The sequence below is a fragment of the Rasamsonia emersonii genome (assembly GCF_000968595.1).
Source record: "Rasamsonia emersonii CBS 393.64 chromosome Unknown ctg1118621760534, whole genome shotgun sequence".
Lineage (NCBI taxonomy): Eukaryota > Fungi > Ascomycota > Eurotiomycetes > Eurotiales > Trichocomaceae > Rasamsonia > Rasamsonia emersonii.
Window position 1 is genome coordinate 17,893 of NW_013562927.1, and position 13,325 is coordinate 31,217.

The window sequence follows — 13,325 nt, forward strand, 5'->3', positions numbered from 1 at the left end:
GGAGAGGGGAAAATAAACAAAGAGGTCACATAAGTTAGTAAGTCAGTAAAGTAAAACTGAGAGTTTGACTGCGTTGACACATCAGGAAGTAGAATGAGCAAAAAATTATCTCAGTCAGCCTCTATCACAACCAGATGAGAATGATATGAATTCCAGTCTGTATCTAACTAGTATTGTCTACCGTTACCATATTTCCCATGATTTTGAGCCAAAGGGGAAAAAAGATACGAGTATCGAGAAACAATGACTAGCCAGGAAGCTTAAGCTCAAACTTGTTGTTACGTTAACATTATTTGAGATCTATCTGTTCAGAAATATTTGCTACTTATCTAGGACAAAAGACAATATGAGGTGAACATTTAAAGGTGGAAATGGATCCAGTGGTGGTAATGAGATATATTCTATCCTATCTATGTTCCTCAGCTCATTTTCGAGGGCGAAACTTTGTTCATATGTCCGTCACTTTGTAACTGAGTTCAATCGGAGGTCAAGTTGATTGACTGACTGATTGATATGTCCATGGCACGGAAGGACGAATGGAAATAATATGAATTGAATATCAAGACAAGAAAGATTGGACTCAGAGGTGAAGACTGAAGTAATTAGGCCCGAAGTAGGTCGATTGAAATAGGAATGAGGTATGGCATAGATGCTCGTGGCTGATAGTCAAGTGAGGCCAGTCTACAAGAGCAGCAAGAGAAATCTGATGGGAAACGTGGAATCGAGGAATCCTTGGCGCAACAATCAATCCACAGAAAAGCAAGACCATTAAGGACAAGAGACGAGTTAGTTATTATTGCTTGCTCAACAAGGCAGTAAATCAAAACGCCGGAAATGCATTTATCTACAGCGTTGTTCCCCCATATTCCTGTACGAAAAGTAACACCGTTCGCAACGAGATTCTTCAAGCTCCTGACAGATGCACCCCAACGCAGCAGTATGGGTAAGTCCACAAAAGGGAATCGACATCGCTCCCAGAAGAGGTTCACTCGCATATCAACCCATAGATAAAAAAGAATTTCTGTACAAACGAAAAAGGATAATAGCAGGACAAACAAAAGATATCCAAAAACAGGTCATGCAGACAAAGTAGAAAGCCACCTTTTCGTAATCCTGTCATGGCGCTCTCCCCACCAGTCAACTCCATAATGACCGGTGGAGAACACATCGCATTCATTAAAAATATAGATTCTGGACGCGTTGTTCCTCGACAAGGCCCAGGTCGGCAATTTTCCAGTACTAACGATTCCATATTAAACCCCCAAGCCAAATTTCGGTATGACCCTGGACAATACAGGTCGCATTTGATTCAAAACATCAGTCATCCGCGAAAGAGTTCCTGTCAATGACATCTGGAATCAAGTAAAGAAAAAAGAAACCCCTCTGTCCCGACGGGTATCCAGAAACCAGAAAGAAAACGCGCGGGTCGTAATTTTTTTCTTCTCCTCTCCCTGAATGAGGAACTCGCATAAACCTCGGAGTTTTTTTCTGTGGCATTCTCCTTCGGCTTCTCTCCATCAGGTGCTTATGCTGGCCCAACAGACAAAGTCTGAAAAGAGTGTGACTTCTCAGTACACACTCTAGTCACCCCGGTCAAGGAAAGGAGGGGACCAGTTTAACGGGTTCGACGATGAGCTTCTCCTCCCCTGGTCTGCTGTGGCCTGTTGGTCTGAGCTCTGGGATCCTGGTAGGCGGGCTCCGGTGCGTATCTTGGGTCCATTCCTATCCGGGGATCCGGGGCAGTGGTTGCAGCAGGATAAGCCATACTTGACGTAACAGGTGAATATTCTGAATCATTTTCATAGCCCGGCCCTGGATACCTGGGCGCATTATTCCTTCCTTCATAGCCGTAGCCGACGGTGCTGCTCGTGTATGTATATGACGACGGATGTACATCCGGAGCAGACACGGGGGGCTGGCTTGGTCCGGAATAAGGGTTTTGTGGTGGTGGTGGAGGATAAGGGTTCTGGCCTGTTCCGTAGGAAGGCTGAGAGCTGGGGAAGGACGGAGGCGGATATGGAGGGTTTTGAGTCGCACCATAGGGGGGTTGTCCATAGGGATCCATATACTGAGCGGGAGCTGCATTATAGGTAGGAGGCGACGGGCCACCCTGTTGACGTATTTCATGGATCGAGGACGAAGCATAATTTGCTGGAGGCGTGTTAGGGCTGCGAGACCTGCGCGCATCTTGATCATAAGTACCTCTTGCTCCTGAGTATCCCATCTCCTGTCTGCGTGCGACCTCTGCCTCCCATCGGGCGGAATCAGCTTTCAGATCAGCTATCATTTCCTAGACACGCGACAGAATTAGCCTTGTTTTCGGTTTGATGCACTTGGACGTGCAGCGGATAGCTTACCGAAGTAAGATTCCGATAGGCACGTATTAAATAGCCTTTTTGACCCTGTCCCTCACGTCAGCAAATGCGACCCAAAGTGAGTGAAGCTCTACACAGGAGAAGAAGAGATTGGAAGGCGAACATTATGCGTTCCAGGTCTTACGAGCGCATCGTTTCCTAGGTACCGGCAGATATCCGCCTGAATCACTTCACGGCTAATGCCATCTCCAGGAATAAAATACTCATTCTGGCGTTCCAATCCATGGCGTCCGGTCATGATGTCCAGAATGCAGAGGATCCAGAGAGGAGCGAGAGATCCAAGTGGGAAATAGGAAAAAGAAAATCCTGAGGGGGTGCAGCAAGGCCGAAAGATCCAGAGGGATGACGTCCGGTAATTATTTGACTTTTGGTTCCTTGGTTTTCCAGGCCGAAGATAAGACAACCAGGAGAACAGGTCCAGCGTCCAAGGGATCCCAAGGCTGTGGAATTTCCAGGCCTATCCAGGGTCGGGCACACGGATCACACACACAGACAATATGAACACGTTGTTCAGAAGATTGCAAGGTCTGGGCTATTCTAAGCTTGACCCCAGAGGCTATGGAACACCGGCAATGGCTTATCCACAAAGGCTGGCGGGCGGCCGCGAAGAGAATCCCCAGGCCTATTCACGGGTCCGTTGCGTGCTCGGACAGAGGCGACACCGTCTCGACACCGGGATAGAGAGGATGGATGGCAGGCGGGGTGAATGAAAAGCAAAGAAGAGGGTAGGGGGGGAGATCCGGCAGATCCTTTTGGCAGGTTTCTTCCACTTTCGGGTCCTTCTCGAGCTGGGTTTTCTGCGGCCAGCAGAAGAGGCCAGTGTGTTAGGAAGAAAAAGAAAAACGGCCGGGGGAGAGAGGGTGGTGATAAGGGAGTTTGGCGAGGAGGGGGGCGACGAGGGCTGTGGGCGGCTTGCGGCCTGCCGCCCGCCCTGGGAAGGCCATCTCGTCGCGGTTGGCTCATCGCGACAGAGTTGGGCCGGCTTTGGGCTGCCTGCCCATTGTCTGGTGCCACGACTCCACCTGACGAACAGGACGCATCTGGCGACGTGCGCCGGGGCGAGCCTGGTCTCGATCTGCAGCCTATCTGGATGATGCGCATGGGACAAATCACGGCCTGCTAATCGCAGCAGGCGAGCGAAAAATCTCTTCGCATGATTATCACTCCAGGTACTGCTACACCGCTATGTCACCTCTCAGGAACAAGCAGGAGCGCGCAGCTGACGTCCCCATCATTGGCGCCGTATTCCCCGATTATCCAGTGTCCGGAGAAAGCCTTCTGATCTGTGGTTCAAGCGCTCGGCATCGGTGGACCCATTTTCTACGACAGACTATACAGCGTGTTCCGTTACGGAACCTAGGGCGACCGCATCATGGGCAGGCTGATTTTTCCCTCGAATCCAGCATGTTCCAGCAGGATGCGGCGGACGCAACAGGCGGGAAGGCCGCGCTGCCTTCTCCAGCCAGGCGACAGAGAGATGGAGGGCAGATGCAGAGATCCCGAAATGTTGCAAGCACACGGCATAGCACAACGGACACCCTCCTTAGACTCGATGGGAGCCGAGGAAACACCCGTGGGGATCGCAAGCTCTCGTTTGGCGGCGGGGTTCACAAACAGACTGCAGACTGCAGAAGTAAAGGGGAAAGCCGTCATGCTGCTTGCTCATCGCCTGCTGAATCTTCAACGTGGCCAGTCTGTCAGTCCTGGCCATCGAGCCTCACACCTGACGCCGCCCTCTCCATCCTCGTACTGCACGCGCCCTGCACTGTGCGACAAGCGGCGACTCAGCGAGGCTTTCCCTAGCCGGCTGACTGGCTGAGGAAAGCCCTGCATCGTGGCGGTTTCAGCGACCCACCAGTCGCTCGAAGAGGCCGGGTGTGTGTTCAGGTCACTGGCAGGAAAAGCGCAGGTGGTACCTAAGAGCGAGTTGGGCCGTAATGCGTGCTTGCTTGGGCATCGACCGTCAGGACGCAGCTTGTGTGCGGTGAGCTTGGGAAGAGACCGCCAGGCGGGGACCAACAGGAGCCGCCAGCTGACAGGGGCCAGGATCACGGCCCGCCAATCAGCGCGAGAGTCTGGGGCTCTGGGGAGGCTAGCGCTGTTAGGGACTCGTCGGCAGTGCCGTCGAGCTTCGCGTACTGCAGTAACTGCAGTAACTGCAGTGCTCCGTCCCGCAGCCAGGCACGCAGCCCGCAACATTGTTTCTCCGCCAGTCACGGGACCGCCCTCGGTCCGGCCCGGAACCAAGGACCAATTTCCAGCATCGGACGCGGTGGAACCTTCCAGTCGGGACGCACTCTGTCCCAAGAAAAGGCATGCCGACTCCACCAGCAGTCGGGTAGGCATACAGAACAGCCCGTAGTCGAGCAGCCTTTATCGTTATTGATCGCCGTACCTGAGCCTGCCGGTGTAGGGCGCGAAAATCCTTTTATCATGGTGCGCCAGCGGTGTTCAGATCGGCTTCTGGAAGAACCAGCTAAGCTGTTTTCAGTCTGCTTCGTGGTCAGCTCGTTGGCAACTCGCTCATTATTTGGACCCAAGAAAGGTATTCTTCGGGCAGGACTTTCGTAAAAAGAAAGAGATAAACCCGAAAAGGCAAAGATGGGAGCTGGAGAGACGAGAGATGCCCGATCATGGCCGTTGACCTGGTCGAAGAAGAAAAGAACGCTGCCGATCGAAGCTTATTTTCTCCTCGAACTATCTCAAGCGCTGACGAATAGAGCGCGTATCATAGGATTCTGCTAGGGATAATTTCCCTCAGGGTGTGACTGTGTGAGGGATTAATCGTTGCAGACATTACTATCACAGGTAAGAGAGTTTCCTGATGAGGTCGGTTATTAGTCATGCTGCCGCAACGCGTGCGTTATCCGAGTGGACGCGTCTCAACTCGACGTCACCCATCGCATCGCCATACGGTCGACGGACCGTATACGTGACAGCTCTCATCAATCGAGCATACAATCCTTGCAGTAGCTGAGCTGCTTGATTGTCTCACCCACACTGCTTCATTTCTATTATTGCAATTCGCCATGACGACACCGTGCCAGCTATGCCGCGATCCCCCTCCCCGCAGCCCTTCATACCCTCCTCACCAGGCCCCTCTCTGAAACGGTCTCGCTACACCTATCGTCATCTCCAGCTGCTCCGGCAGAATTCGCCGTCGAGTCCCTTACGGGTGATTGCGCATCTCGATCTCGATGCGTTCTACGCACAGTGTGAGATGGTGCGTTTGGGGACGCCGCGCGACACCCCTCTAGCTGTCCAGCAATGGGACTCGCTCATTGCCATCAATTATGCTGCGCGCCCTTTCGGGATCACCCGGATGCTCTCTGCAAGCGAAGCCAAGAAACGCTGTCCCGAACTGGTCCTCCAACATGTGGCGACTTTTAGGGAAGGAGAGGGCGGCAAATGGGCCTATCGAGAGGATGCGTTCCGGAGCATCAAGACTGACAAGGTGTCGCTGGATCCATACCGGGCAGAATCTCGGAAGATCCTGAGCCTGATCAAGGAGGAGCTGTCTAAATGGAGGGACCGTCTAGCCGTGATAGAAGGCGGTGCTCTGGGTCAACTACAACCCGCCAAGCTAGAAAAAGCTTCCATAGATGAAGTCTTTATCGACCTCTCGTCGCTGGTATCTGGTGTTCTTTTTGAGCGTTATCCTGAACTAAGAGAGCCTCCTACCGGCGATGATAAGACGGCTGTCTTGCCTTCTCCTCCAACCACAGCGTTAGACTGGCATCCAGAAGATGGACTGGTGGACCTGGACGATGACGAAACAGAGGAGGATGATCCAGATTGGGATGATATCGCGATGTTGATAGGTTCTGAAATAGTCCGTTCTGTCCGCAACGCCGTGTGGGAAAAACTAAACTATACCTGTTCCGCGGGGATCGCGAGAAACAAGATGATGGCAAAGCTGGGAAGCGCATGCAACAAACCAAACAAGCAAACCGTAGTGCGAAATCGCGCGGTCCAAAAATTCCTAGGAGGGTTCAAATTCACAAAGATCAGAATGCTAGGAGGGAAATTGGGGGACCAGATCACAGCGCTGTTCGGAACAGAGGAAGTTAGCGAGCTTTTGAAGGTGCCACTTGAGCAGTTCAAAGCAAAACTAGACGATGATACTGCGACTTGGTTGTACGGTATTATTCGCGGGGAAGATCATAGCGAGGTTAATACACGAACACAGATGAAGTCTATGCTCTCAGCCAAGTCGTTTCGGCCCAGTATTAACTCGGTTGATCAGGCCGAGAAGTGGCTTCGGATCTTTGCAGCTGATCTCTACGGTCGACTGGTTGAGGATGGTATACTCGAGAACCGACGCCGACCAAGGACCATTACTCTGCACCATCGACAAGGTGCACAAGTGCGATCACGGCAGATCCCGATTCCTGGCGGGAAAACGATCGATGAGGCCCTGCTCTTCGAACTGGGGAAAACTTTACTGGGCCAAGTCGTTGCAGATGGACAAATTTGGCCATGTGCGAATCTGTCGCTCAGTGTAGGCGGCTTCGAGGACGGTGTTGCCAACAACAGAGCCATTGATGGATTCCTTGTCCGGGGTCAAGAAGCCATCTCTATGGGAACGCTAGGAACGGGGCGCGATACGTCCGACGAACAAGGAAGAGCAGAGAAGAGGAGAAAAGTGGAAGATACTGGCATCCAGCGCTTCTTCAAGAAAGATAACAGAGTTGGTGATGATTCGGACCTGAAAAAGCTCGAGCATCAGGCAAGCTTCAAGGACTCGGATGCGAATGCCCAAGAGACGCCAGATCAAGATCTGAACACAGAAGGACATGATGACAGTGAGCGCTGGGAAAATCGGCTCCCGGAAGATTTAGCGGCTTCCTACATCTGCCCCCGGTGCAATAAATCTCTTCCTGAATTCGAAAGAAGTGAACACGACGACTGGCATTTTGCCAAAGATCTAGAGCGCCAAGAAATGGAAGCAGCCAGGTCTCAGACGATACAACGAGGCACGGGGCAGACTTCTAAAGACGCCAGGAAAACAAAGCCGAAACCTAGAACAACAGGCCGGGGTGGCACTGGAAAACCAGAGAAGGGACAGACACGACTTACTTTTTGATAGATAGCTGATTGTTACGACGAAACGACAGGGGGAAAGGCGTTAGTGGATTTGTCTTATTTTGCTTAGTATATACTCCGTATAGAAGGCAGGCCAGAAGGTTGACCATCGAGAGTATCTTTTAGTAAATTACGACTTGAATATGTAAATATAATACCTATGAATTTGATCCTGTGAATAACAGAAAGCGATACCTATCGTGTTCTTCCACAACTGCTTTGAGATAAGGATTCACTACTGCATCTCGAAGTCCTTTGTGACTGCAGGAGCACCTGGGTCTTGATTGCTTGACATCCACCTGGGCAACTCCTTATTCCTTCTATTTATTTAGTTAAACTGATTTTAGAATTGGTTCCCTCATCAAGCCACCCGAGCGAAGCGAGGGATTGAAGACTTGTATGATATATATTTTAAACAAACCCAGCTGCCTAAATTAGAGCACACCAGTAGAGTGAAGCAAGACTTGTAATTACTAACAGCTCCGTGTTTCTAGAAATAGAAGACGCTTGAGAAAAGTCAAATCTACTAATCAATAAATATTCCATGCAGGCAGTCATAATTCGCATGATTGGGCCGTACCGACGCTTCGCTAGTGTCAAGTGCAGCCCAAAGGAAGCATACAGTGCAGTGCAGCTGAATCTCGATTCCTGCCAGCTGTCAGCATTTTTTTTAACTAATTAATTAACAAACTCCTGTCCTTGATGCAGTCGAGTTGCCGGCAGATGAAGTCCCGTGTCAAGAAGGGCAACCCCGACGCGCCTTCCCTCTTCGGCCGGCCGCTCAGGAAGCAAAAGAAGGAACGTTTCTGTGAAGGCTCGCGAAGCTGTAACCTTGCCGGTCTTCCAAGGTTGGGCTATCATTATACGCTTCTAGTCTAGCATCTTTGTCATCAAAGAGGGTGAATTGGTTTTCTCTCAGTTTCTACAGATGAGAGTGATGGACTGATTCTGAAGAATCAAGCCCACCTGAAGAGAAGTACCGACAATCGTCCAGAGCGAATTGAAGAGGACAAATAATTTTCTCTTTCTCACACACCGTCTGGCAAAAGATTTCCTTGTCCAGTGAAGCCTTTCCATCCAAGTTACAGCACAAGCAGGTCCTTACTGCTTCAAGACAGAAGGGGCCTTCTTCATGGAATGGCCAGTCTCGGGCTGAGACTCTTTCGTCGAATGCACGTTGGACGATGGCGTTTGCTGCTGCCAAATCGGTAAGGTACCCAATGTTTCGCGCATTCCGTCTTGAGTTTGACCAGGAGATTATTGATTCGTAGCCTGGTCTTTCCTCTACTCTTCAGAGCGCCTGCTGCCTTCAGATAATCACCCGTGACTACGATGAGAAACTGCATCGAGTCCAGGACCAAGCGGGCTTCGCTTATGCCACTCTCCATTGTTCAGGAAGAAGGTACCTGTGGTAAAGATAAAGACACTCAGTCAGCCGTTTCTCCCAAACGGACAACACAGGGAAATGTCAGGTCCTAAATCCTCAACAATGGGCAACGCATCGGGGCGACATTGCGCTCAAATGAGAGAAAGCGCAATGGTATCAAGTCCAAACCACGACGTATCCCAGAGCTGCCGGGGGCTAGGAGGATGCAGCAGACCAGCATCTAGCTGGCGTCAGTATTTGCCAACACTAGTAAACATTCTTGTAGGTGAGTAGTACCTGTGTCACGAAAGTCAGACTAACCTATATTAAGTCGAAGATGATTCGAATGGGTGTGCTCTATTAATACCCCGCTCAAGAGCTGAATGCAGCTGCGCAGATCGATACAATTCTTAACGCTGTCATTGTCAGAAAACACCCCAAGCAGATGGACTCCATATCCTCAAGGATTCTTGGATGTGTAAAGATCTTCACCCGTCTCTCCAAGCTCGCTAAACAGCCAGACGGACAAACGAAAAAAAAAAAAAACTCCTCAGCACTCGAAGATAGTGGAGAACGACTAATTCAGCAAGTCATATTGCAACATTGGGGCGATCAGAAAGGCCGATAGACCAATGACTGTGTGATGTGTTGTATATTCGTGATGTCGTCATCGATCTGCTGGACGGGTTGACCGATATTCTACTACAAGGTTGGTAGGGCCGTTTCCATGTCAAATGCGGGAGAGATGAGAGTTCAGGAGAAAAAAGATCTCTATCTTCTATAGCATCATGGTTCTGTCCTAGGATAGGTAGGATCTTTTTGGATTATGATTGCTTTTCTGTCTGTTGCTTTCATTACTATGAAGTTCATGAACTAAACTTGAGTCCCAGGGATCGCAGTAACGCAGCGAGACTCTGACGACCCCGAGGACTCCGCTGAGATTCATCGCTCGATAAGGAGATGGATTCTAAAACTCTGTCACAGAAACTTCATAGACTGGGCGATAGCGTTAGCACCATTAACTAAGGAAACGCTCTGATACGAAAAAATCGCGCCTAAGACACCTCATGCGGGCTTTTTTACCAGTCCAGCGAAGACATGCCTGTTCTTACTGTACGTGACCCGAATGACGACGAGAGCTTCGTCTTACTGGAGTTTGAGCGTCACGCGAGTCACTGCTCTCGCTACTCTGGTCCCCTGAGTGCCTATTGTGAGGGCCGCAGACTCTGCGTTCGTGGTAACCAATATGCCAACAGTGTCACGAATATCTATACAGCAAAAACGGCAACGCATACTCCGTGGTTGACAGTGGCTTGGGTCAGAAGACCCTGGGAAGGTACCACATGACGCCAAAGCTGCTCTCCGTCTTCTGCTTGTCATTGAAAAGGGTCTTTCGATAGCTATCGATCAGGAAACAAATCAAAAAGGCCCCGTTATTATTAGCTACGACAGAAACTATCCTCTAGCCCCACGCATCATAACCGAACCACATATTGAGATAACAGAACGGCGATCTAGGTCTACACGCCTATTGTAAGGTACCCCTGTAGTAGCATTCAGCTTGGTGACAAAGTGGCAGGTACGTAAGATACACCTTCAGGGAAGCAGATCAGTGACGAGGCTGCAGCGAAAGCAAGAGGTTATGTAGTCCAAGAGGACCAAACGAAAGGTCAGCAGAAGCCGCTACAGAGGCTGGGGATGCTGGTATAGCAGGGGTCATAATTGGGCAGAGATTGCAACCACCTTCTGTAAACTAAAGAAGCTCAGTTACATCTACTTGCTTGGAATGCTGGGCTGGACAAAACTGCGACAGGTATTTACATATCGAAACTACCAAGCACGTCGCTTCGTATCATGCGGTTAGATCACAGCCACAAGTCCATGGCGTGGTGAGCCTGGCAAGTGAATCCATAAATTGTTGTCAAGAGGGAAATCGTAGGCGTTGTCTGCGTGCGCCGTGTCGAGGGCTAACTGCGGGGGAGACAGCGCTAGGCAGTGGAGATCGAGACATTGAGAGATAACATCAGCTATCAGCACTGAGTCCTGACTGCCCCTCTCAGCCTGATCAGCCCAAGGACTGTGGCTCTGTGGTTTTGTTATTGTTGATTATTAGTCCTCTTTACTCAGTAATTTACTTGGAATCCTCTTTTGTTGTTTATTGTTCTTGTCCAACTCGAGTTTGCAGCCCAATGTTGATTCGTTCGGGCTTAGCGCCAGCTTTTCTGCACGCTGCAGCACTACGTCAGTCCATTACATGTGGTCGACAGCTGTTCCCTGCGCTGGCAGTGGTCCTGATCAAGTCCCCGCAGCGATTGTGGGATTCTTTTTGTTTCCTTCAACCCAAGTGGAATTTTTCCCCTCCTATTCCTCCTCGTTTAAGCTAGCATGTCTCGCCGCGGCCGTCCTAGCGGTGGTTACGAGGAGGATTTTTACGAACGTGATCGATATCACAAAGGCGGCAGACACGAGGGCTACTTCGAAGACGACAGAGACTATCGCCGTCGTCCTCCCGCGACCCTGGTTCGGAAGTCGACGAACGCGTCCGTGTGCGAGACCGGTCAGTGCCAGATTTCTTCCGGCAGCCAGCCAGGGACGACGGCGCCATGGTAGTGAAGACACGTGAGCGGGAGGACGTTGAGTTACGGTCGCGGGAGAAACCCAAGGGAGTCGAAAAGGAGAGCGAGGAAGCTGCCAACCGTCGTGAGACGTCGACTCGAGAGAAACGGTCCCGAAAAAAGACCGATAGGGAAGAGAGCCTCAACAGAGGTGAGAACAGAGGCAGACAATCGACTCAGCGAGATGAAACTTCGTCCAACAAACGCGAGCGATCATTGCCTCCTTGGCAGGAGAAAGTCGCCTGGGATGAACGTGATACGGAGCGGGATAGAGCGCTTGTACGCCGACGCGATCGGTCTACGTCCAGCTGGGATGATGAACGAGACGAGGTGGCCTTTCGCCATCGTAGCAGAGACCGTTCTCGCGAGCGTGAATGGGAGAGAAACGAATTTCGCCGTCATTCCAGCCCTCGCGGGAGCTCACGGTCCCGATACCGCATAGACGAGAGAGATGACATCATTATCAGAAGAGAGGAGCGTGAAGGGCGACGTGGGAGAGGCGTCGAACGAAACGAGGTTGCCTTCCGAAGGCGAGAAGACAGGTCGACGTCGCCCGAGTCAGCTTCGTCTCCAGAGCGTCCGGTCATTGTCGCGCCACCAATTCACCAGGACATCATCACGCATCACAGGCACATCGATCATGGTCAGTATATCGCTGAGAAGTCTATTACGAGCAGCTGACTTGAAAAGGATTTGAAATCGTTCTACGACCTCGCGTGCGGAGGAACAGCTTCGATGAAGTTGAGATACGCCAGCGGTAAGCCGACGTTGAACTTCTCCTTACTCGGAAGCTCACAGTGGTTTATAGCGGGGAACGAAACGGCCGGTACTACGAGACTGATCTCGTGATTGATCGTCGAGAAAGAGAGAGAGACGGGTCTTTGCCGCCTCTACGTCGACGGCACTCTCCCGAGGCCGACAAGGTTATCGTCTCGCGCACGGTATTGCGCCCTAAAGACCGGGAGAAGGAACGCGACTACCAAAGCACGTTGGATGAGCGCGATGTGCGGGACATCCAAGAGGAAGCAGAAGCCTATGCTCGTCGGGATTCGGGGCATGGAACGATCGGAGAAGCGTACAACGGGGCTACCAAGGATTGGACTGTGATCGACGTTCCCCCCGGAACTAAAAGGATTACGTTGGAAGGAGTGGGGGGTGGCAGTCAGGAAATCACCTGGGAGCGATATAATGGCGTTCGCAGAACCAAATTCATCGCTGAAGGTGAGGAGTTTGTTCCCGACAAGGAGAGTCAGAATGGTCGCATCGGACGGCGATATACCGGCCCCAAGGAGAAGCGCGAGCGACTCTGGACGGAGATCACGAAAGATCTGGTGGTGAGGGAGGCGATCGAGCGGTTGGGCTATGAATATGACGAGACGGAGTATTTCTACTATGTCTTTGACTATCTCCGCTATGTGAGTGTCTCGTTGAGTGTCTCGTCATGACGTCGAATCTGTCATCTGAGCTCACCATCTAATAACACTCATCCGCAGGACGACATTGCCGAGCTTGTCGAACTCTCTGAGAAGATCCGCCGCGCGCGTCGCGAACGCATTTGCGAAATCAATCGAGAGCGAGAGAATCTCATCCCGCTTCCCGAAATCCCGGAGCCTCCCCTACCACCTGCGCCGCGGGTGCCTCGGATGGAGAGACCACCACTGCAGTGGTAGCGACTGTGTCAGATTGAGGATATTCAGAGAAGACATGTCGATATCTGTCGATATCTGAGGCAGACCTGCTGTTCCACCAAGAACTTAGTACTGTTTGTGCATTCCTTCTATTTCGTATGATTTCGACGTTTTACAGTCTTTCGATGGCGTTTGCCTTGCATTGCAGACCAGAGTGACGACCTGAATGTTACGAACGATAGACATGACAATACAG

The 13,325-nt window shown here is 51.1% G+C and overlaps 4 protein-coding genes across 4 annotated transcripts; 2 read left to right on the top strand and 2 right to left on the bottom strand.

Moving 5' to 3' along the window:
- Positions 1 to 1,615: 1,615 nt before the first annotated feature.
- Positions 1,616 to 2,613, bottom strand: T310_7374 (Transcription factor RfeG; the record flags this gene model as incomplete). The annotated part of the gene is made up of 3 exons (XM_013469835.1): positions 1,616 to 2,290; positions 2,358 to 2,402; positions 2,500 to 2,613. 3 exons carry the CDS (start codon positions 2,611 to 2,613, stop codon positions 1,616 to 1,618), a joined length of 834 nt encoding a protein of 277 aa, XP_013325289.1.
- A 1,118-nt stretch (positions 2,614 to 3,731) lies between these two features.
- On the bottom strand, positions 3,732 to 4,721 carry T310_7375 (uncharacterized protein; the record flags this gene model as incomplete). The annotated part of the gene is made up of 2 exons (XM_013469836.1): positions 3,732 to 3,993; positions 4,099 to 4,721. The coding sequence occupies 2 exons, from the start codon at positions 4,719 to 4,721 to the stop codon at positions 3,732 to 3,734; spliced, it is 885 nt and encodes a 294-aa protein (XP_013325290.1).
- Positions 4,722 to 5,424: 703 nt separating this feature from the next.
- Positions 5,425 to 7,461, top strand: T310_7376 (DNA polymerase eta (Eurofung); the record flags this gene model as incomplete). Its single annotated transcript, XM_013469837.1, has 1 exon — positions 5,425 to 7,461. One exon carries the CDS (start codon positions 5,425 to 5,427, stop codon positions 7,459 to 7,461), a length of 2,037 nt encoding a protein of 678 aa, XP_013325291.1.
- A 3,750-nt stretch (positions 7,462 to 11,211) lies between these two features.
- Positions 11,212 to 13,111, top strand: T310_7377 (uncharacterized protein; the record flags this gene model as incomplete). The annotated part of the gene is made up of 4 exons (XM_013469838.1): positions 11,212 to 11,383; positions 11,413 to 12,084; positions 12,240 to 12,856; positions 12,935 to 13,111. The coding sequence occupies 4 exons, from the start codon at positions 11,212 to 11,214 to the stop codon at positions 13,109 to 13,111; spliced, it is 1,638 nt and encodes a 545-aa protein (XP_013325292.1).
- Positions 13,112 to 13,325: the final 214 nt, after the last annotated feature.